This window comes from Leptosomus discolor, chromosome 1, assembly GCF_034619465.1.
Source record: "Leptosomus discolor isolate bLepDis1 chromosome 1, bLepDis1.hap2, whole genome shotgun sequence".
Taxonomy (NCBI): domain Eukaryota; kingdom Metazoa; phylum Chordata; class Aves; order Leptosomiformes; family Leptosomidae; genus Leptosomus; species Leptosomus discolor.
This window is the reverse complement of record NC_141391.1, coordinates 24,704,211-24,727,440: the sequence shown is the minus strand read 5'-3', so window position 1 is coordinate 24,727,440 and position 23,230 is coordinate 24,704,211. Positions and strand designations below refer to the sequence as shown.

Sequence of the window (23,230 nt, the reverse complement as noted above, 5' to 3'; positions counted from 1 at the left end):
CTAAAAAGAGGGCATGTAGCAATAAAGGGAGGTGAAGGGCCCAATCCTCTCTCACACTGTGATCCACTACCATCTCAGTCATGAAAATGACAGCAATATTGCACCTGGAAATTAAATCACACCATCAATTTGAAACCTCTTGAAGATGGGCAAGTAGTAACATGATGGCTATTTCTGAAGAAATAAAGAATCTCTACATTTCAAAATTTGTAGCGTTTCTTCTCAATATGATTAATGCTGAAGTACCTTAGTCACAGTATGAAACAGGTAAGCACCCATTACTGAAAAGAGCACTATTACTGTCAATACAAATTATGTAAAAGATGAATTTCAGAATATGCATAGCCTAGTTAGAATAAAAGATCAAGGGGGGAAAAGTGCTATGAATAACAGCCAGAGAGGCTTGGGCCAGAGAAATTTTCCTTTTCTGTTTTAGTTGTTTCTTCAGCCCGATTCCTATCAGAAAGTGATGTCCTCCATTGTAAATAGGCTTTCTAGTAGAAATCTGGTAGAACTCCAAGCCTTCATTGCATGTTGATTTTAGTAGTGGAAATCAGCAGAAATTGAAGGTATGAGTTTCAGATGTTCTCAGTAGTGCGACAGTTGGATTGGTGTTGGCCAACCAGTAAGACAAAGCATGTCATTTTTTGAAATATCAGAATGAGAAACTGCTCACCTATGAAGGGGTCCCCGGGGTGTGATGGTTTCTGGGAGGTAGTCCACAAGTGGTGCCCAACATCCTCCATTGTAAGGCATGGGCAGGGGATGTGGCTGTTTGGTTTCAACAATATTCAATAGCCAGCTTGTATATGGAGAAACAGGATCATCTGCGTGGAAAAGCATTAAAACAGAGAGCATAAAAACCAAGTCTGGTCACCCATTTTGGAGAAATAATAAAATAAGAGTTTATGCTAACATATCAGCTCAGCTGTTTGGAATAATGTGATAAGATGACTTGAGGTTTGCAAATTCCTGTGTTCAAAAACAAGTGATGCATTTTTAATGCTTCTTTCACGCTGCTGGAAATTAATCAGATTCCAGGCAGATAGCACTGAATGGTAGGAGCGGCAGCTGAATCCCTGCTGTCACTTAGTAGCTTTGGATCCAGATCACAAAGCACCAAGCAACAGACTTTCTCTTCAAAAATGAGAGAAAAGTTCAGCCAACGAATCCCCTGTCAGAAGCCATCTGCTGCAAGGACCCGCATACCAGTGACACATTCTTGCAACTCCTCACCAGTGCCCTGCTGAGTGATGCTACAAAGGCAGAAGTTCAATGTCCTGAATTAGGAAGGAGGCATACGGAATGCAAAAAACATCTTCAGGGATAATTTTATTTCAGCGGGGATGAATTATTTCTTGAATTTCTCAAAGATGTATTTAACTTTGCTTCAGTATGACAGCTGCTATATGTTAATGAGCAACAGGGGTTTTTTCTTCCGTCTGTTTATCTGCATGGTGTGGGTCAAGTAAGTTATTTCCACCACTTGGTCTTCTCTCAGCTGCACAGCTTTGTTCATCTCTCCCGTATTTTGTTCCCTCTCATTCTTTTCAATTTTCCCATCGGTCAGTTTTCATTTCATCAGTCAGTATCCTTTCCAGGCATGTTCTTGACATATATCCAAACATTGGCCTTTGTGAATTTTTAATGAGAGCATTATTTTTTGCTCTGTTTTTTTTTTTTGGTTTTTTTTTTTTTTTGTTACACTTTTGCATTTTAGGCATGTTTGAAAGTCTCAGAGCTTTCCTTTTTTTAACAGCATGTATCTGATGCTTATCGCCTTTGCCACAGGAAACAAAACTGTTTTGATGCCTACAAAAGTATCAGAGCTAGCTTTTTCTAATGCACATCACTTCTCGGTTTTGACAAAATGTCTTCAGCTCTCCAGATCTTCAAGAGCCCTTCAATGCAGTAGCTGATCCCCCAATTATTACTAAAATGCCAAATTTAGCATTCCTATTCTTCAGGGTTAGTCTTCCAAGGAGCACTTTAGATCACAGAATCTCAGAATCATAGAATGGTTTGGATTGGAAGGGACCTTAAAGACCATCTAGTTCCAACCCCCCTGCCATGGGCAGGGACACCTTCCACCAGAGGTTGCTCAAAGCCCCATCCAGCCTGGCCTTGAACACTGCCAGGGAGGGGGCAGCCACAGCTTCTCTGGGCAACCTGTGCCATTGTCTCACCACCCTCACAGTGAAGAATTTCTTCCTAATATCTAACCCAAATTTCCCCTCTTTCAGTTTAAAACCATTGCTCCTTGTCCTATCGCAACAGGTGCTCTTAAGAAGTCCCTCCCCATCTTTCCTGTAGGCCCGCTTTAGGTACTGGAAGGCTGCTATAAGGTTTCCCCAGAGCCTTCTCTTCTCCAGGCTGAACAACCCCAACTCTCTCAGCCTGTCCTCACAGGGGAGGTGCTCCAGCCCCCTGATCACCTTTGTGGCCCTCCTCCGGACTCGCTCCAACAGGTCCATGTCCTTCTTGTGCTGGGGGCCCCAGAGCTGAACAAAGTACTCCAGGTGGGGTCTCAGGAGAGCAGAGTAGAGGGGGAGAATCCCCTTGCTGACGCTGCTAGCCACACTTCTTTTGGTGGAGCCCCGGATATGGTTGGCCTTCTGAGCTGCGAGTGCACATTGCTGGCTCATTTTCACTTTTTCATCCACCCTTCCCTGCAGGGCTGCTCTCAATCCACTCATCACCCAGCCTGTGTTTGTGCTTGAGATTGCCCTAACCCCGGTGCAGGACCTTGCACTTGATTTGTTGAACTTCATGAGGTTTGCACAGTCCCACCTCTCCAGCCTGTCAAGGCCCCTCTTGGATGGCATCCCTCCCCTACAGCATGTCAACAGCACCACACAGCTTGGTGTCATCGGCAAACTTGCTGAGGGTGCACTCGATGCCACTGTCCATGTTGTTGACAAAGATGTTAAACAGCACTGGTCCCAATACTGACCCTTGAGGAATGCCACTCACCACTAGTCTCCACTAGGACACTGAATTTCACCACAACTCTCTGAGTGCGATGATCCAGCCAATTCCTTAGCCACCAAGTGGTCCATCAGTCAAATCAATGTCTCTCCAGTTTAGAGACAAGGACGTTGTGCAGGACAGTGTCAAATGCTTTGCACAAGTCCAGGCAGGTCTTTATGATTTATAGTTCTACTTATTTTTCTCATCATCTGGAGGATGATTTATTAGTTAAAGAAGAATAAACTGACCTAATAATGTAGCAAAGTATAGCATTTTCACATATTCATCTTCCAAGGATTAACCAGATAATGTTTGCCAGATGTTTTTCACATAAAAAACACTGCACAGTCACTATTTATTACTACCAATTTAAGCATTTCACATCAAACTGCTTCATGAAGTCCACACTAAGACCTAGCTCCTCACTCATATTTTCACAAGCTTATGCGCAGACTGGGAAAAAAAGAAGCACTTTACACCTTAACATACAATCTTTGCCTGAACAAAAGAGTTTCTGGGCTGCAGAGTTGTGTTCCCTACTTATATCCTCAGTGATACACGTATGCTTAAATAGACCGGAGAGAAGAGAGAAGCTGTACCACCAACTCCTTCACAGCCTGGGCTGCCTGCCAGAGGGAGTAAGTTGCACTTACTTAATGGAGGTTGCATTATTCATCTTGTAGAATGACAAATGGTATAAGAATTACTCTTTCTTTTTAGAGTCCATATAAATGTCGGTAGCTAAGTAGAATGTATTTTATTTTACATCCAGGTATTAGTATATGTGCAGAAGGAATCCCTGTGAGAAGCAAACCTTGCGTAAATATTCACAGTACTATAAAGCTTGCAGTTACGGGCAGGAAAAAACATTTAGGCACCCGCTTGAGAAGACGTTCCAAAAGAGCCAAGAAAATTTCAGTATTTTTTAACCTTATATTACTCTAAGCTCTTGTCAAAACCAGCTACTTGTGAAGAATGTTCTGATAATATAAAGTTTGTTATTTTGAAAGATTGTTCATGCAGATCAGTTTAGCACTGCAATTAACATCCGCTGAAGAATTTTTAGTAGCTGCAGCACTAGAAAGCCATAAGAAAAACAAGACAAGTGTACTAAAACCCATGACTTTTAACACGTTGCACACTTTTTTATTTAAATACTGCAGTATGTATATTCACAATACTTTGTAAATATTGTGCTTCATAATTACGAAAAATAGGTGTGGATATACATTAAATTATCCTATTGTGGCAAAGAGCACAATTCAAAGTAATTCTGTAATGCTGTTGGAAGTCTTTTACCTTGCCCTGTACAAAAGGTTCAAGGTGTTACTGTCTGGTGGATTCTCTGCTGCTACCTTCTGTGAAGTTCTCTGGCCTTTAAATAGGTTTGACTGAGCCTATACATCTGTATAAACTGATGTTTATACAGAACTCAAACAGAGAGCCTCCACCAGTCATAAGAATGTTTTCCTCTCACACCAAAACACCACAAATTTCTTCATCAAATTGAATAATAGAACTTACTTTTGTCATCGTCATAAGATCCTCCGGAGCTATTACTGTACCTTGACTCGAGTCGGGTGTGTGCTCTGACTACATTACTGAACCTTCAAATACAAGAAAAATCCTAATTAAAAATACAGACTGATATTAAATATCTGGACTATATGCTTACTCTACAAAAAAAGCATTTCCTTAAGCATGCACTTTTATATGGGAGTAGACACAATGTGAATGTAATTCTGTTTCTTTCCACAGAAGATTTTTGTAGTCAGTTTCTGAGTGTGCTCCTGAGTCACAGCTTTTAAAATTTAGCAGAGAGAAAATTCTCATGCTGCAAACGTGTGATTTTTTTGAAGCAAGAAACTGTGCTAAGGCTGAACTGCTAGTGTTCACAGGTAGTATTTTGTCACAACCCATGTTCATGGGTAAAATTCGGGCAACCTGCTAATGCAGTAACTGGCTGAATAGTCCGAAGTCAAGCCCACACAGGTATCAAGCAGCAAGAGCAGCAGCACATGACCCTTCAATAGGAAAATCCAGCAACTACCAGAGCAGATCCAGCAAAGGAGTTAAGGGATATGAGAGTCAGAACAAACTGCTCACAGCTGTCCTCAAATCTGCCACAGACCCACGATAAGCTAACTTTCACTGGTGATCTCCTTTGGCTTCCTCCACCTCCTTGTGCTGTCAGTGTAATCAGGCCTGACGTGGAGTGAGAGGAGCCATAACGGAGGCTCACACACTACTGACGATGTAAAAACATCATAGTTTCTGCAAAGCTAGGAAATCAATTACAAATAACCATGTTAAAACAACTGTATCAAACAAAATAAGACCGAAGGTTCTCTATGCAGCATTCAAGTCAATTTCTTACTAATGTGCAGAGTATTTAATTATACATTGACACATTATGCTGTTTCCAAAGCACGTCTGTCTCATAAAGGCACAATAAATTCACTGTGGAGGTGACAAAAAGGTATCATAAGCCATCTTAATTCTGCCATTTTCTGTCTTTACAGTATCTGATTCTCCTATTTTTTTAATAAATTACCTTAATAAATGTGTACAAACTGATAATTACTGGCATATTTATCTTCCATAAAAATATTAAAAAAGAATAAAGGTAAAGAAAAAATTATGAAGAAATATGCAGAGATGAATTCTATCCTGTATGAAATAAATGGAGAATACAGGTCATAGGAATTATTTGAGAGCAGGGCATTTTACATTATATTGCATCAACACAAAACCAGATGTTTTCTGATTAGCTTTGTATTATTAAAAAAAGCGCCCACATTTATGAGAATAGTGTGTTAACAATCTATTACCTTCTATAAACATCATTTAATATGTCTTGACACATGATGTCAATATTAATGGACATTATAAGACTGACAGTGCAGATGCACTTACAGCTTCTAGTGTCTTTGATAGTGTAAATGCCAGCAATGAATTCAGGCAAATTATTTTACATTTTTTTCTGAGGAGTCTTTCAGCAGGAATCAGAATGCCACTATCAGAACTTTGTAATCTTCCTGTCATTTTTACCATATAGTCTCTGGCAGGTTAGAATGCCAAAAACCTTTCTGGAGTCACATTTAAAATTTACATCAGACAAGAAACCCTGAAAACACAGATTTAAAGTATAGTAGGAGATCAAGTTTGCTCAACTGATGAGCAAATCAACTAAACAAAAATCTAATTTTAAACTAGCCATAAACATTTATGTACAGAATAATAAAAAAAATCCAGAGGAAAAATGGTTTTATCTTCCTTTTAAGTACATTTCTAGTGCATATGCTGAAAACAATCAAGTCAAACGGTCTTTGAAACCTTACTTAGTACTAAGATGAGTGCCATTTTTTACTTAGATTCAAATTAGCAGACAGACATACCTAACTTGACAAAACGCTACTCATATTTAGAACATGCAGAAGGCAAGCAATTCAAAAGGTTCTGAAGCACAGAAAAATTTGCTCACATAATTGCCTCTGTACCTCTGATCCCCGAACCTGTGGAAGGTGGGTTGGACTACCAAAGTGATACTAGCAACTATCAGGAACAACAGACTAACATAATAGCAATACACTTACTAATTAATGCTATTAGAAGTCATTCAACGTTTTCTTACAAAAATAAGAGGGTTTCAGTGAGAGAAGAAATATATACCTGTCTGTGCTTGAGGATCTGATGGCCCTTATTCATTCATCATTTGTCCGTATGTACCATAAGCAGCAAAAGACTAAATTGAATGTATGATTTCTAATCAAAATATTTTATATAGGTTTCCTCTGTAAGACATTTTTATCCAGACAAAGGAGGTGTCCTTGCAATCATTGAAACAAATTTGCACATTAAATTTTACTCACTGTCCATGAAATCAAAGGGTGTGATCAAACCTAATCTTTAATAAAGATTTTAGTAGTCATTACTTGGTACATACTCTTGATTTTCCTTCTTCTTTGAGGGTAATTCCTACAAAAGCACGATCTACTTAGCACAATTAATTCAATGGAGGCTTAATAGATGTTGCTCTGCAATGTATTATTAAACAAGAGTCAGGAACTAGAATCACGTGAATAGATTTCTTTTTTCCTAAACTTTCACATACGCTCATTTGAAAATGGTCTTACTGGGATAACACCACTTAGGGTCAGTCTCAGCATCGGAGTTCCTCACAAAACAATGCTGAACTTTGCCCAACATCTCACCCTTAGCCTAGGAAAACACATATTGGAGAAGAAAAAAACCGAACCACAAACCTTTCATCAGTCTCTTTCACCATTCTGTTCTCCTCTACATCAGGAAAACTATCTTGGCCAGCTACAACAGTGTTACTGCTAGAGGTGGTTCCTGTATATGAAATGTCAATAAGAACACCTGTTACATGCCACAGACAGTATTTGCAAAGCAATAAAAGCCCATAACTTAAACATTTTTAGCAGCCACAAAGTGATCATCCTGCAAGTACCTGTGCATATGAAGGAACCCTGTTACCTCTACAAACCAGGACCTGCTTGCATGGCTGAATGGTGTAAAGTGTACATGCTTTGAAGGGTAGATTGACATAACAATGCTGTTCCATTCCTTAAACTAAGGATGAGTAACCTATTGCTTTTCCAGAATGTGTCAAAACATTGACAAGGTTAAATTTGGGGTTGGTGTCTCTTAAGTATCTTCAACTACTGAAGCTTGGAAATAGCATTAGGCCTTCAAAAACAGAATTGCCACACAGTTGAGGCTTTCAGTTTTCAGGAAACTTGGCTGCTTTGGTAGATCACAGCATTGATGATGCCTTCTTTTTCTGAGAAACTAGTGGCAGAAAAAACACCTCATATGAGTTCTGAACAGCACCAAACATTGCTAATATCCTATTAAAATAGTTGAGAGAATTAAAGATACGTTTATATATCTTTACCATATACAACACTAGGAATCAAAAAGAACTGTAATTTAGATGTGCAACAAGGCCTTGAAAAGTGCACTTTATATACACACAGATCTGAACAGGCGCAAAAGTAGAAGACTGTTTTTTCAAAGAGATGAAAACTCAAAAGAGCCGGAGAGCATAACTGAAAAGTGTATTTAGGTCATACCAGAAGCTGCAGCTGAGGCTTTGTTACTGGCAGCAAAACGGTAAAATGGGGGATTATCACAGTGCTGGACTATTGGGTTCACTGGATCGGTTTGCTGCAGCTCAAAAAGAAGTTCTTCCATTGTCTGAATAGTGTTGTTGCGACATAGGTATATTGCAACCTTTTTTATCTAGAGAAGAAAATAACAGTTATTAAACTCTGTCCAGAGTGAATTTCCAAAGAAATCAATACATGTTACACTGCTGTACTGAAAAGATCCAGAATGCAAGTGTGACTCCTGGACAGACACCACAACCACACAATCGCATCCATCTTGTTCATACAGAAATAAAACCGCTAACTTTGATATCAAGGTCAGTTCCCCAGCAGAGTGAATCTGTGATCTAATTACCCCAAAAGTTTTGCTTACCATCCACAAAACAGCTGTTTAGGTATATAACTGTATAACATACACATATACAAAACCCACCTAATTTTGTACCTATCATTTAAGGATATCAGCATTAACTCTGAATCACACTCAGGGATTTATAGTTTGAGTATGTGACTTCCATCGAAGATGAATCTTACTCTCTTGAATGGAGCAAACTTCTCATCTAGAAAGCTAGATCCACCCAAAACTTCATGCCTATATTTCCAGATATGGCTGATGTGAAAGAGATAGCTGTAGCCACAAAGAATAAGCCAGGCTCCGAGTAGTGACTTATATCTGTAATCAAAGTAATAGCACATGGAAGAAAGGCAGAGCAATTACATATACAGACTTCATGTATCCTGATTTGAAAAATCTGAGAGTATCACTTATAGAAATTCTGGGAATTTCTATATACATTTTTAATAAAAAAAAGTCAAATTTTAATGTATGTACCACAGCAATGAGGACTGCTGAGACACTGAGATCAGATTAGACCAAATTCTTGAGGAAAAAAAAAAGGGATAACTATTAAAAGAATAGACTCACTCTGGCTCAAAAACATTTGATCCATAAACTGCTGGAGCTGGGAGACCATATGAGGAAGCATCTCTCGGTGTCCACCTTCCTGTTTTTAAAGATGTCCCTAAACAGATGCTTATAGTGGAGCTAATACACTGGACTGAACTGCCTGCTGCTCTCGCCAAGTATTGCTGTTCTTATACTCTTAAATACTTACATTAAAACAACTTCCTGACTGCTTCTCTTTCCCTCTTCTTTTCTCTCTGTGTTTTTGCTTAAAGTACAGAAAACGCACATATTCAAAATCTCTTTTACTCTACTGTGCTCAAAATTCCCCATGGACTTTCCAGATACAAATCCACCTCCTTTCCAAGACTCATTTCTAGCTGGACTCACAGTGCCACTTCCAGCTTCTTTCACCCCAGAAGGGGTCACATTCCCTATGCTAAGTCTTTGCTGAAGAGGTTTCTGAACTGTAAATATTCTAAGAAATCTTTCAGTACATATGTGAAAGAAAGGACAGCTCAGCAATTTGCACTGGGGCACTAGTAAAAAATGCTTAAAGGGAACATAAAGGACAAAGCAACGAATTTAGCCGATTCAAAAAAATAAAAAGAAAAAGTCAGGCATGCTTTTGGCTTGGACCCACACAGGCAGAACAGATGGCTGAAGGCATGAAGCAGCTGGTGACTGCCTTGGGGCACAGAGGGCTCCAAAAGGAGATGGGTAAACTGGCAGTCTTGCAACTGCCTGGTCTTCTGAGCCCAGGTGAGCTGGAACAGTGCTGATAAACCCTTCAAATTATCTTTATTTGCTAATGTGAATGCTTTATCTACATGATAACAGAAGATACATGTTTATGGTATCAGCAGTCTTGTGTAGTTAGCAGAGTTAGGTATGATTTCTTATCTGTAAACTCCAGGGCATTACCAAAACACTGAGCAGATGGGTGTGATAAACCCTGTGCTTTTCCTACTCCAGACTAAGCTATCAGTTAAGGGGTGACTCATAAGCACAGCCAGGCTTCCTACAGAAGTGGAAAACTTTTTCAGATTTTGCAAAATCTGAGAATCAGACTTTTAACTCAACGTTACAAAACACAGACTAACAGGGTGGCAGAAAACACAGGAACCTTGCAGCTGCCGCCACCAAGGAAGACCTGATTGCCTTGTTAACAGCCACTGGAAGCCTGGGAGGGAGAGCAGAAAAGTCCCACAGGCAAAATAGGAGCTGCTGAGCAGATGATGCTGGAGATTCCAAAACAGACTGCTCTCTTTGTGGAGTAAGAGGACTGTATTGTCCTGGAGGAGGACAGGACTGTGGGAGCCAAGGTTTTGAGGCAAAGGGTTTGGAAAGAATTTGAAGAAAGGAGAAGTGCTGTGGGTAGGAAGGCGTCTTGAGGTAGGCTGCTCAGAGCTGTGGTATGGCAATAGTTTTGGAAAAAGGATATGTTGAAAGCTCTGGGTTGGCAAGTATCTGGATGGGGGGATGACATATGTGAGGGGCTCCTGGGCAAGAGGTGACAGGTTATCAAGCATTTCCAATCAGGCAACATATTCAGGAGTGAGACAATGTACTCGGCACAGGACTACCCCTTCCTCATAGAAAACTGCCCCTATTCCTTTTGTAAGTTGTCACAAATACAACAGCCCTCATTTTGCCTGTTATCTGTGTGATTTCTACTTGTTATCTGCCAACACAGCTCCTCCTGATGGAGGCCACCTTTGGGCCTAGGCGCAAGTCTGTCACAGATTGTAGGATCACTCAGGTTACAAACAACCTGGGAGGTCTTTTATCTAACATCCTGCTCAAAGCATGCTCAACACTGAATGGGAAGACTCTGTCACTCTGTCACAATTGATGGAAAAGTATTCATTACCCTCAAGATATTTGGGATCAACCCCTTTGTCTCCTTCTCATATAAACCTTGAGCTTGTTCTTACAGCAACTCCACTTTCAACTCTCTCCTCTTTCAATTAGCTAGGCAACACTGACTTTGCATACACATGCACTGATTTGAGAATATAGAACAGTGAACCCTACAAATAAAAAGAAACCAACAGGATGTCTATGGTACAACAACATCATATTGAAAACTTTTACAGTCTTCTATATCTGTCTCCTTCCCTGGAGATATTCAAAACCCGCCTGGATGCAGTCCTGTGCAACCTGCTGTAGATGAACCTGCTTTGGCAGGGGGTTGGACTAGATGATCTCCAGAGGTTCCTTCCAATCCCTACCATTCTGTGAGTCTGTGATACTTTTGTTATTCTATTATGCATAGCAGTTGTCATAAACACTTCACGCAAAGTATTATTTCAGCAGCTGTAAATGAAGTATGTTTATGAGGCTTTTAGGTAAGATTAATCACATTAATAGTAACTTCAGATTTATTTCAAGGAAATCAACAGAAAGAGACTAACTAACAAAACAGCATATTGTAATTGTGCTGGAAAATCTACTAAATTTAGATTGTGTTTCACCCAGCGACTGAGCAATAGGGAACATGGGAATGGGACTGTCTTGCTTTTCTCAGACAGCCCTGATTTTATTTTAACTTGAATAATAATATCCTGCACAGTTTGACTTGCACATTGCAGGAACAGTTATATAATTCATGACAGCCATGCAAAGGCAAAAGTTGATATGGCAAGGAGCTTATAAAGATTAGCTATCTTGTGTCTCTTGAGATTTCCCGCAGAAAGCCTTAGCCTTCAGGAGAAGAGAGTGTAGCACTTGCTTAAAACTACACGCTTTTCTGAAGGAACACCTAAGTCTTTACAACAAACAGATAAGATCATAGCATATTATGTCCCATTCATGCTATAACAGCCATTGTTTAAAGGACTTTCAAAATTTAACTAATAGCTTTGTAAACTCATTGATTACTGAGAAAAACATTTAGTATTTTAACTTCTCTTCATTTCTCATGCAAGTTATTTAACCTCTGAACAGCCATTCTCTCTTTTAAATAAAATTTTAAATATATATATAAATTGCATATTTTTATGCAATTCTGACTTTTTTCTAATATTTTTTCTCATTCATTCTGGCAATTTATGGCCAGTCCCTGTTACTGGCCCCTTACACAGACATGCAAAGTTGCTCTTTGCTTGAGAGGAGCCCACTTGCTTGAACTGAACTATGCTCCACTGATGGAGACTGAGATTCCCACTACCCAATTTGTTTCTTGAATTTCAGTTGGCTCATTTATTCCCATGATTTAATTTTATATAGTGTACTAGAGAATATGCTGGTGCTTCTTATTTTTGAAACAGAAATTAATTTTCTGCAAGTGACACCTGTTTTCTTCATTAAAACCTGTGCAACCAATAATAAATAAAGTGCAAACACTTACATAAGGTAAAAGGATGGTATCACTGCTAACACCACACAAACTAATGAGAAACTGCAGGGTTATCCTAAGGTTGTTACTCCATTTTTCATTGTTGGCCAAAGCGTTCCAGACATTTTCCATCTCTGGTCCGGGAATTTCATCTCCATACTGCAAAGCATCATAGACATACATTTCTTGAAATACGCCGGCCTCCAAACTAAGGCACGCTCTTTTAGAGCATTTTGTCATTCAAAACCAACAGTAAAATGCTGTAAAAAGTGACAAAACAGTATTTTCAAAAGCTACCTGACAAACACCAGAGCATAAATTCTACTTGAAAGTATTTAGGTTCAGTTCCACAAAAGGACTTAAATCACACAGACATACACACAAAAAGTCTTCCAGGAATGTAAATTCAAAAGGTCACCCTAAATCAAGCAGTTTAATTGGTTTCATCTTTACCATTGTTCAAGCAACTGAGTTCTTTTTCTGCATGTCTGTACCTAAGTGCTTCAGCCTTCATAGTAGTCAACAATTTGGCACCTCTCTTCTGAGTAAATCCTATGAGAATTAAGCCTTAGACAGCCCTTTGCTTTCACATTGGAAAAGAGCAGCTTTTGCTCTCTTTTGCAAGACACGGTTATAGGAATGACTCCTTTTATCCAGTCAATTAAACGGTCAGTGCATGCATCCAGGACGTGGGAGTCTAGAATTGAAGCTGTTCTGTTTCCTACATAAAATCTTTGGCTCCCAGTTCGAGAAGCCTGTTTTAACAACTGCACAGACGGACATTGTGCTAGAAGAGGAGTGTCAATCTCCAGCTCATCCTATTCCGCTCAAAATGACTTAACACATATTAGCTACATCTACATTGTCACTGGCATCTACACCTACTGCCATCTACACTGGCACTTCCAGGTGCCAGCTCCTTTATCACACATACAGCCTCAAAGCTAGGTCAACTGATACGGTTTGAAGAAAGCACACTTGTTCACTCTGGAACAAAAACTTAGTGTGGTTTTGGAAGCAATGTACTCCAAGGACTGCTGCTGATAGGCAGTAAAGGTGAGAATGCAACACATCTGTTTTCAAACCATAGAATTCCTCTTACAATATCCCAGAGTCTCGGTACCATCAGATAATTCATGAGCCAGTGTCGTGCCTTGCATATGCAACAAGTATCAAAAAAACACTCTGGTGGGCTGAAGCACAGCCCCCACATTACTTTAGACACACTTACAGGACACAAGACACACAAAATAATAATTACATTCTACTTGCAAAGTCTCAACATGAGGCAAGATCCAGAATCAACTGCTATGTAGCATGGATACAGACATTCTGCTCAAGAGAGGATTAACCCTGAGCAGGTTAGGAAATGTGAACTAGTCTGTCCCATATGCTATGAGTACCAGGCATTACTTCCCGGAGTTTATGATTTAGCACTTTAGGCATATGTACCGAATCTGGCAAAAGCAGTGCCACAGCAGGCATGGGATGCTAGTATAGAAGCCTGAAACTCAGCAAAGAGAAGGAAAAGATGAATTCCCAGTACCTTTTCCACCAGTTTCTTAGGCATTTAACATGAAAAAGTAATTGGAAAAAAGGAATCCCTGGCCCTTTATCAGGAACTGTGATGTAAAATACCTTCCCTCTTGACAAAAAATGCTTTAACTAGCACCTTAGAAATTTATACTCACTTCTTCCTTTTCTCTCTCTTACAGGAATTTTTGTTTCCTAGAAAGTACAAGAGCTTCAATAGGACAAATTCCAGATGCTTATTCTCACCCCCAAATAAACTTTCATCTGCTGCCTTAGACATTAACCTGGGAGTTGATACAGGAGGGAACTGAAATTATTTCCTCCATAAACTAAACCTTAATGCTCTCACTATTAAGTTTTCTTTAAAAAGGGTAAAATGCTTTTCTTTGTTGATGTTTTGAAAGAGAACAGTTTTAGCATTGTCCTTAAAAGAAAAAGTGAAGGATTTTCTTCAAAAAGGAGGTTGTGCCTGATTAGTACAGACTATCCCCGTGAAAAATTTATGGCATTAGAAGGAAGAAACCTAAGTACCTTTTGCTTGAGAAACTTAAGTTTGAATATTTCAGAAATTGGTTTAGAGGCTGATATTTTTGTTTGTTTTGCTTTTTTACCTTGGCCGTCATATACATGAGATTATTAAGAACCAGTGAGGTGGCCTCAGGAGAGCCCCAGCCATTGCCTTTTAGTCCAGTTGTGACTGTTATTTCACCATCCTTGTCCTTCAGTTCATCTTCTGGAGTGGTGGGGCTTGAACCAGGGAGAAGCAGTCTGTTGTCTACAAGTTCAATATTATGAAGCCATGGTAGCAGATAGGTAAGCATGATCTGTCTTCCATTTGGATGTGTTGTTGGAAATCGCTGGCTCACCTCTAAAAAAGTAAAAATTTAAAAGGACAACATGTTAGTTGATGAAGCAAACCTTAAATATATGGTTTAAGTCAGATTCCTGACATGTGTCAGACTACCTGATGCTTTTTACCTTGCAAATCACAAGCACAGAAAAGTATGCACTTGAGCTTCCTGAAGAGAAACATTAATTTAATGTTCAATAATAGCAAGCAATTGGTCAGGTCTTCTGTCTAAAATAACTAACATAGTCTGGGCTTAGAAACAGCAAGTCACCCCTTGTAACTGTGCCATATTATGTATTAAGTGAAACAGATGTCAATAAAGAGGTAAAAGGATAATTCAGTTACTGGCAGTTATCCTAGAATCTCAAGAGCTTTTAGAGAATTACAATAAACACACAAAAGTGTTCTGCAGAATTACAAGTGCCCCATCAGCCTCCATGTTTCTAAGCTACAGTTTAAATCTTAAGGCACTTATTATATTGAGTTTACAAAAACACCTTGCATGTATTAGGAGTCTTATTTCCTGTGGGGAGGCCTATAAAACTCATAGTCGGTTGCCAGTCCAGGAGTGCTTGCATACAGCAGTTTATATAGTTTATAAAAAAAGAGCTGGCACTGTAAGGGAAAGGGATTTGGAAAATCTGGGATAAGAAATACAACGACAGGCCTCCTGCCAAGATGAACCACATTAGCTCTCTTCACCAGAATTAATCTGTAAAATCAGTACAGTTAACATTTCCTTTCTTTCCTCGCTGCCTGGTTTTTAAAAATCTTCAAGGCATACACCGTTCTCTCTCCTTATGGTTCTAGATGTATAGAAGGAGGCCCTGATTTGGACTGTGTATCCGAGTTCTTTTAAATGACACAGCCACTACAGCAATATGAATAGATGGTAACAGTAACAATGAACAACATTTGCCTTTTTTAAGATAAATGAGCCATCAGAATTTCCCTACACCAGTTATTTATAACTCATGGTATCTTGGGCACTGAGAAACGGATGATGTATTGTTCCTTTACCCTTTCTCCAACCCCTACAGACTGAGTAAAAACAACAGAAAGGGATTTTAAGAGCCAGTAAGAATTCCCACGATTACAGACACTGCATTATGTCATTTAAAAATTAGAGCAACACATTAGATGGATTAAACCAGACAGATATATCTCAAAATGTCATTGTTCCCAGGAATGGTCTCAGAGTGGGCATATTCTGAATGGTGGTCCTGCAGGTCTGATTATTTAACACTTTTCTCAGTAACCCTGACAAAACGTATTTATGATAAAATTAAAATGATACTACAACTTGCAGATGTGGCAAATAACAAGGTAGAGATCACTCAGTGGTTTGAATTATTGGTAAATGGTAACATATAATCAATCTTCCCAAAGTTTAAGTCATGTTTATATAAAACCAAGAATTCTGTCCTCACAAGTACCATCCATATGAATGTATATATAAGAAGAATCACTATGCTTAACATGAGAACTCACGGAGCTTGTCAATGTCACTTTAACTGACTAAGAGCCCTTGTAATTTCAGTTACCCCAAGATGACACAAGCAGCACAGTTCCCAAACAGGGTTTATAAATAGCTACTCTCTACTTTGTCTAAGCACCTCTAGGAAATGTATATTGCATTCCTAAATCCGATTTGACCTGAACCAGAATAAAAACAGGTCAAGCTAAATTTATAAACAGGATTGCTGTTCACAGGTGGAAATGTCTATGTAAAAAAATGTAAAGTAGATAATAAGTCAAATAGATATAGGTACCTGAAAAAAGTGGAAGGGTAAGTTCGGGATACATCCGTGCTAGTTCATATGAAAGAAGGGCAAGTGAGACACTGTAAAGAGGTGGCAGTGGACCATGTGTACCATACAAGATACTGCCCGGTCTTTGCTCAGCTACCTTTTTTGAATAAACAAAAAGCTTTGATTCAAGGATCTATAAAAGACAAAAAAACAATGTAATGAGACAATAAGAATTCATTAATTCAGGAAATGTCAGCATTTCAAGTTTAGATATCAGAGAATGATCTATATTCTTCAGAGAATACTCTCCAAATTTGAAAGATACCATAACTAATATTTTTCCTTTCATTTTTATATAAATATTCCCATAAGTATTTATAGCCAAGACAAAACTAATTGTTTATCTTCAAAACCAAACTAAAACCCAAATAAACAGTACTTTATAAGAAGTTCACAAAAACACCCCCAAAGATAGGAGGACAAAAAAAGTTGCTGATACGTGCCTGCATAAGTTGCATGGAAATTTCATAAATCTCCCTGTTGGTGTCAGAAGCCTTGAATAGCACCAAGTTTAAAAGCGTCACTATATCAAAAGGATAGTTCCTAGAAGAATAACAGCACATTTTTGTGAATGTTGGTGAGGAATGCAGATTATACTCGCTCTGATTTACTCTGTAATATGGTCTAAAGAGAATGTTATCTTTCTTTTCTCTGTTCTACCATCAGAATATGGGAAAGGGAGCTCTTAGGAATACACGCTGCTTGATCAAAGGGACATCTGGTGAATGTGAAGAAAGAAAGTATTATTTATAATTACCTTAGACTAATAGTTAGGAATGCACTGAGTTACCCACAGTGAGAAATGCAATACCTGTGTCTATAACTGTCAATTCACTTTAATTTATAACATAAACTGTTTATAGAACAGGCCAACACCCACGAGAGAAGATGGGCAGCATGAAAACTTCCAGGCATAAAGTACTTCTTAAGCCAAGCTGCAGTTAAAACAGTTCCTTTGGAGAAAAGACACTATCTCTAACATGAACATTCCCAGATGTTAGATAGTTCTATCAAAATTGCTTTCAAAGAGGAAACATGAAGAACTGCTTCAAAAAGTCCACTATTTGTAAAGTCAACATTCATTGTAAGAGTAAGCATACTAAAGTGTTAAATTAATGAGAATATTACTAGAAAACGAATTCCTACATCATAATATTTGGATTTTCACTAAGGAAGTTTCTGCTTTCTCATAATGATTTGTAAATGCACCTGATTCAATTGTGAACCATCAATTTCTTATCCTAGATGTGAACAACCGTGCTCCTGGATGTCTGCAAAACGCCTGTTTGGACATACTTGTGCTAAAAAACACGTCAAATACATGTGTGGCACAGGACATTCTTGGTAATTCCAAATACTAGCTGCAATCCATCCTCTCTGCAAATCATACCTCTAACTTAGTGTCTTTGTCTTTCCACTAAGTTTAAAGAATAATAATGAAAAATAAATTAAGGGAAGTAGAAAGATGGACATCAGCAATGAGACACATTACTGCTCATTTTAAAGTAGTTTAAGCAGTGGCCTCTCTATACACGTTAACAGGTCATAGAGGAAAAACTGCTAACATCTTTCAAATATTAATAAAAATCCCCAACTTGATAGAAATCGGACTTTCCCTTCAAAGTAAATAATGCAGATCATACTCTCAATTTTTACTCTAGGTATGGGAAAGATTAATTTTTAGGACACAGCAGCATAGACACAATCCGAGGAAAAAAGACTGGCTGAAAACCTGGTATGTTTATGTGTTCATTAAACAAACAAAAAACCCCTTAAAATAACTGGATTTGCAAACAAAAATTCCATTCATATTTTTAAAATCTCAGTATAATGCAGTCTATAGTCTAGTTGTTCCTGTAAGACCAAAAAGTTTTTACAGCTAAATCCTAAAATACTTGTTTTGATCTGCTGTATCCCAAGTATTTCTCTATTGAACTATGCTGATCAGACATCTTGCTAAATTATTTTTTGTCGAGTAAATTTTCAGTTTTATTTAAATTAGATGCAAATTATGTTCCTTTTTTTAGACTACCATTGAATTTATCTATAAATTTTGTCTTGAAAAAAGACCAAAAAAAGATAGATTGTTATGAAGGCCTGACATGAAAGCAGTATTTGTATTTGTGTCCTCACATAGCTTGTGCTTGCTCAGTGTTAGTGGCAATGAAGATACTAGTCTACAGAAAAGGAACTGGTAACCAACTCAAACAAAAGCCAGCTAGAAGAAGAACAAAACAATGACTTTCAAGGTAGTAACATTTAAAACATTTTTCCTTTTATAACATAAACGAAACCCCATGCCAAATCTTTTGAAACTAGACTTATGATCTATGTTCAAATTAAAGTCTTGTGGTTATTTTGTATCTTCCTGAGCAAAACAGCATAAAATGCCACAGATTTCAAATATACATGTAGTAAGAGCATCTTCTACCAAGCACATAATTTGGTTTTTCGAATCATGGAAATAAAGAGATATAGTCCCCAAGAATTGTTTGAGAGGACATAATGTCAGAGTGTGACTAACAATTCTTTACAAGCTGAACCTCCAGTTTTCTCTACGTTTGAAAGTGTAGATTAATAGGTTCGTTAATACCTGCTTCCACACACAGTTGCAATGGCTTTGAAACATCCAGAGGCAAGCTGGTATGATCCAGTGTAACATCGATCTATAGCCCAGTTGAAGAGATTTATTTGATCAGGATTCAGTTCTAGCAACAGGACTACAACTTCACAGCCAAGCTGATGAACCTGAGCATATAAATACATGTCAAAACATGTTTGGTGACATCAGGTATGTTCATTCTCTAAAATTCTTAGAGTGACATAGGCAAAACAAGGGGAAAACATACTATTCAAAATAGGTAAAAAGAAATAGGAAAATTTATCATACATTTATTTTAGGGATAGCAGAATTGAAATGTGACTCAGTTTTCAATACTCCTCACTTGAAAGAAAATTGCATGTACAAAGACTACAAAAATGAAATAAATTTTCAAAGGAGATTTCCAAAATTAAGCATGAAAAAAAGCAGAATCTTTGGAAAATCTGACACTTAATAGGTGTTCTTGAGCAACTTCCAGTTGTATTGGTTAACTGATTTGTTAGATGTTTATTTCCTACTCCATGTGAGTTACATAAAGTGACACGCTTTCATCTTTATCCTTCTTTTGACTAACACAGAAGCAAGGCAGACAGAGAAAAATACCTTTTGCAAGCCTGAGGGTATGAAAACTTCTATGTTTAATCCAGCTACATCAAGCAATCTAACAACTCTCTCTACAGACCCTGTTGTATCATTTAATCCTGGCACCACCACTGCTACAATCACATCACAACTAAGGCTTGGACTGTGCCTTTGTGTTAGAGGGTAGTACTGGAACACCAAACACTACTGCCTATTGATATTCTATCACCAAGTGTAGGTAACTACCTGTAAAGACTATGAATGATATTTAATGGATGGGGTAGGATCCTTCTCATCTAAATCTGAACCAGTTGTATACACAATGCAGTTTAGTTACAGTCCTTCATTACAATGATTATATCATTATATCAACTATAGTGATTAGCTTAGGGGAAGCAAAATTTACCTATCATATCCAAATTCTGTATTTCAAGCAGAAAAATGAAAAAAAGGTAAGTTTTGTCCCCAATTGCTTCATGAGCAGGATATACTAATGATCAGTTAGACATGGTGACATAAGATTTGTTGATGATAATGAAAACATGTCAGGAGGAAAAGTGTATCTTTTCCTTTCTCTTCTTCTATGCGTTTCCTTCCCACATCCATAAGGATTTCAATTATACATATCACTTACACGTATCTTTATAGCTCCATCCCAAAATCTTATCTAACTTCTGAATGACGTTCTATATAGCTATTCCTTTTTTCTAATTTGTCCAACCTTTTTTCTTCTACTCAATTACCATTTCTACAGCATGTATCTAGCTGCTCCACAAGCCTTTAGGTTTTGCTATCTGCATTTTTTTTTTAGCAATCACACTCATACCTGTGCTGGTGTGAGACTTTTAGAGAGAATAGCAGGTCAAAGTGCAAGACAGAACAAAGATCATTGTTCTCTCTCTCTCTTTAGATTAATGTAAATCACCAACCATCTACTCCTCCTTAATCAAAGCAACAGTCCAATCAGCTATAAACACAGAAACATGACTGGGTAGTCACAAAGTCTAAAACTATCTTCACAGAACTGGAAGAGAAAATTGCAAAATAATCTATTACATGTTCTTTAAAATGAAAAAAAAAAAAAAAATTCTTTCCTCTCCTGAATCATTTATCCTCTTGACTTCTTTGGAAGATCTACCCACCCACTTGCACTCAGATTTGTTTCATCAGCATCTATGTTACCAAGCAGGAAGGGATTTTACATTCTTATTCCACAGGAACTTGAAACAGGTGGGTTGAAGCACTCCAAATAGAAACACAAATATTTCTGAGCTCGTGCCATTTTTAACCTTTCTTTATCAGCAGATAAAAAGCCTAAATTTCTGTTGCAAGCAACACTGAGCCATAAGGCAAATTTCAGCTTATTATTTACCTACATTATATTTTCAGGAAGAGTAATTCTTTTAGTGTTTAAATGCTTTAAAATTTATTACATTTTTATATTGGAACCTTGGATAAAGCTACTGTTTCCTGCTCAAAATAGAACATACACAGTCACAGTTCTTAGAGTCACAAACTCTTTACTCACCCAGTACAGAGATTAAAATTATTCCTCAGTATTGCATTTTGGTGAGTACTTACACGTAAATCTTGACAAGCCAGAATGTTATCAAGCCATTTGTAAAGATATCCATCAGGGGAAAGACCAACGTTATCAAATACAGGTCCACAGCAGAGCACAGCTGACATGGCCTAAAAACAGAAGAAACATTGCTTTCACAAAAAAGTAAGATGAATGAACCTTTCAGAATTATTTGAGCCCAGACTGAGGCTAACAGGACTGCCACTTGTTTTTCTTTTTGAGGGAACTACGGTGAAAGTTGTAGCAGCTCATTTTGCTAGAATTCAATAATTACGTTGCTATAGATGTTACTGGATTCAAGATAACGCTCAGTCTAAGCATTTTGGAAGGAATGCTACAGCCCCGTTTCCCCATTCTTGAAGACACATTTTGTCATTTTACCCAGCCTTCACAAATCAAGGTACAAACCCAACTAAAATACATAAATATTTCAATAGTATCTTTCTGCAAAAATTAGAACTGTTTTACACCAAGTGATGCGGCTTATATAAGCACATAACCTACTATTTTCCCAGCTTACTTATGTGGAGGAGTTGCAACTGGTTTTGCTGCAAAAGTATTTTATTATTTAGCATGTCTCCAGGCAAGTGTGGGAGACAGCCCTGAGATGTACATGTGATACTGAATTGGTACTATATTTAATTTGAGAGCCTGAGATTCTCTCACCGAATCTGATAACCTGTTAATGAACAGCTAATTAAAATTTTAAAATGCATTCTGGTTTTTAAAATAATTAGCCTTGAAAAGTGTCTACAAAGAAAAAAATGCGTAACTTCAGTGTCTCATACTGCTATATTCTATGATCCTACTATACATATACATATGAGTATACAAGTCTGCATCAAGTATGCCAATTCAAATTTCTGTGAAATAAAAGGAAATAACCCCCACAATTACTTGTATTTTGACTGGAAAATTGCTATTACTGATTTTGACGGTGAAAATTTAATACCTTTAATGCACAATACTGGTATCTTGTAATCTGATGATTTCTATCACTGTAACGGTCCAGCGGTGTGAACATAATACTGAAAGGTCCTGCCCACTGGCTGAATAAGATGAACAGGTGATGCCTCAAGCTCTGCTGAGGGAATAGAAATCTCCTGTGGTGAACTAAGTGAACAGAAATAGAAATAGTTGTGATTTCTTAATGTTAAATGCACATTCATGTGGCAGAGATGATAACATGAATTTCAAATTTCTGCACAAAGGGAGTTTTTCTTAAATGTTCAACATCCATTTACTCCAAAGTATCTAAGTTCCTTTTAAAAATCTAACAAAGTGAATAAGATACCTCTTATTTCTAGGAACTTTCAGTTCTGAATTAATGTGTAGTTATACAAACATGTATATCTGACTTTAGACACAGCATGCACGAAACTAATTAGAGAATCAGGCTTTTCACTGCCTCTTGCACTCCTTTAGTAGCAAATATTTACTTGTTCTTTCAAATCCTTCAAATGCAAGCTCAAACAACACATATGTCTTATTCTAATACAGTAATAGGTAGGAACAAGAAACAAAAGAAACTTGGTGCTCGTTTGTGACAAAGATGTAGCATATTTTCTGAATAGCTAAATCACCTGAGCAAATGAAAAAATCTATGAATTCTTAACCATGTGGAGAAAAAAAAGACAAGTATTTTAAACAATACTTTTAATTCACCAAAGCAAATCAAGATGTCAGAGGCAGTACTACATTTATTAAAGACACTGTCAAACTGCTACTGGCCAATTATTTTTCACATAGAAACTGTGCTGAAGCCAACAAAGTGTAAGTAGACAACACTAATGTAAACCAATATGAACAATGGCTAAAGATGATACACAATAAACACTTGTTTGCAAGGAGTTAAATGTTACGGCTTTGTTAGATATTGATATATTTTAAAGCTGTCTTGTTAATAGAAAACACATCTCTG

At 37.8% G+C, this 23,230-nt stretch overlaps 1 protein-coding gene across 6 annotated transcripts in view; it reads right to left on the bottom strand.

Annotated features, from left to right (window-relative positions):
* Positions 1-23,230, bottom strand: part of FRY (FRY microtubule binding protein) — a 203,075-nt gene that overhangs the window by 55,567 nt on the left and 124,278 nt on the right. For all 6 annotated transcript variants that reach the window (XM_086481863.1, XM_086481865.1, XM_086481869.1 and 3 more), the window contains 12 exons: positions 22,262-22,422; positions 21,309-21,419; positions 19,137-19,291; positions 16,987-17,086; positions 16,505-16,676; positions 14,494-14,750; positions 12,362-12,508; positions 8,070-8,238; positions 7,236-7,326; positions 4,495-4,577; positions 677-827; positions 1-104 (listed from right to left, as the gene is read on the bottom strand). In XM_086481863.1, coding sequence (XP_086337989.1) covers positions 1-104; positions 677-827; positions 4,495-4,577; positions 7,236-7,326; positions 8,070-8,238; positions 12,362-12,508; positions 14,494-14,750; positions 16,505-16,676; positions 16,987-17,086; positions 19,137-19,291; positions 21,309-21,419; positions 22,262-22,422 — 1,701 coding nt within the window. The remainder of the gene's footprint in view (positions 105-676; positions 828-4,494; positions 4,578-7,235; positions 7,327-8,069; positions 8,239-12,361; positions 12,509-14,493; positions 14,751-16,504; positions 16,677-16,986; positions 17,087-19,136; positions 19,292-21,308; positions 21,420-22,261; positions 22,423-23,230) is intronic.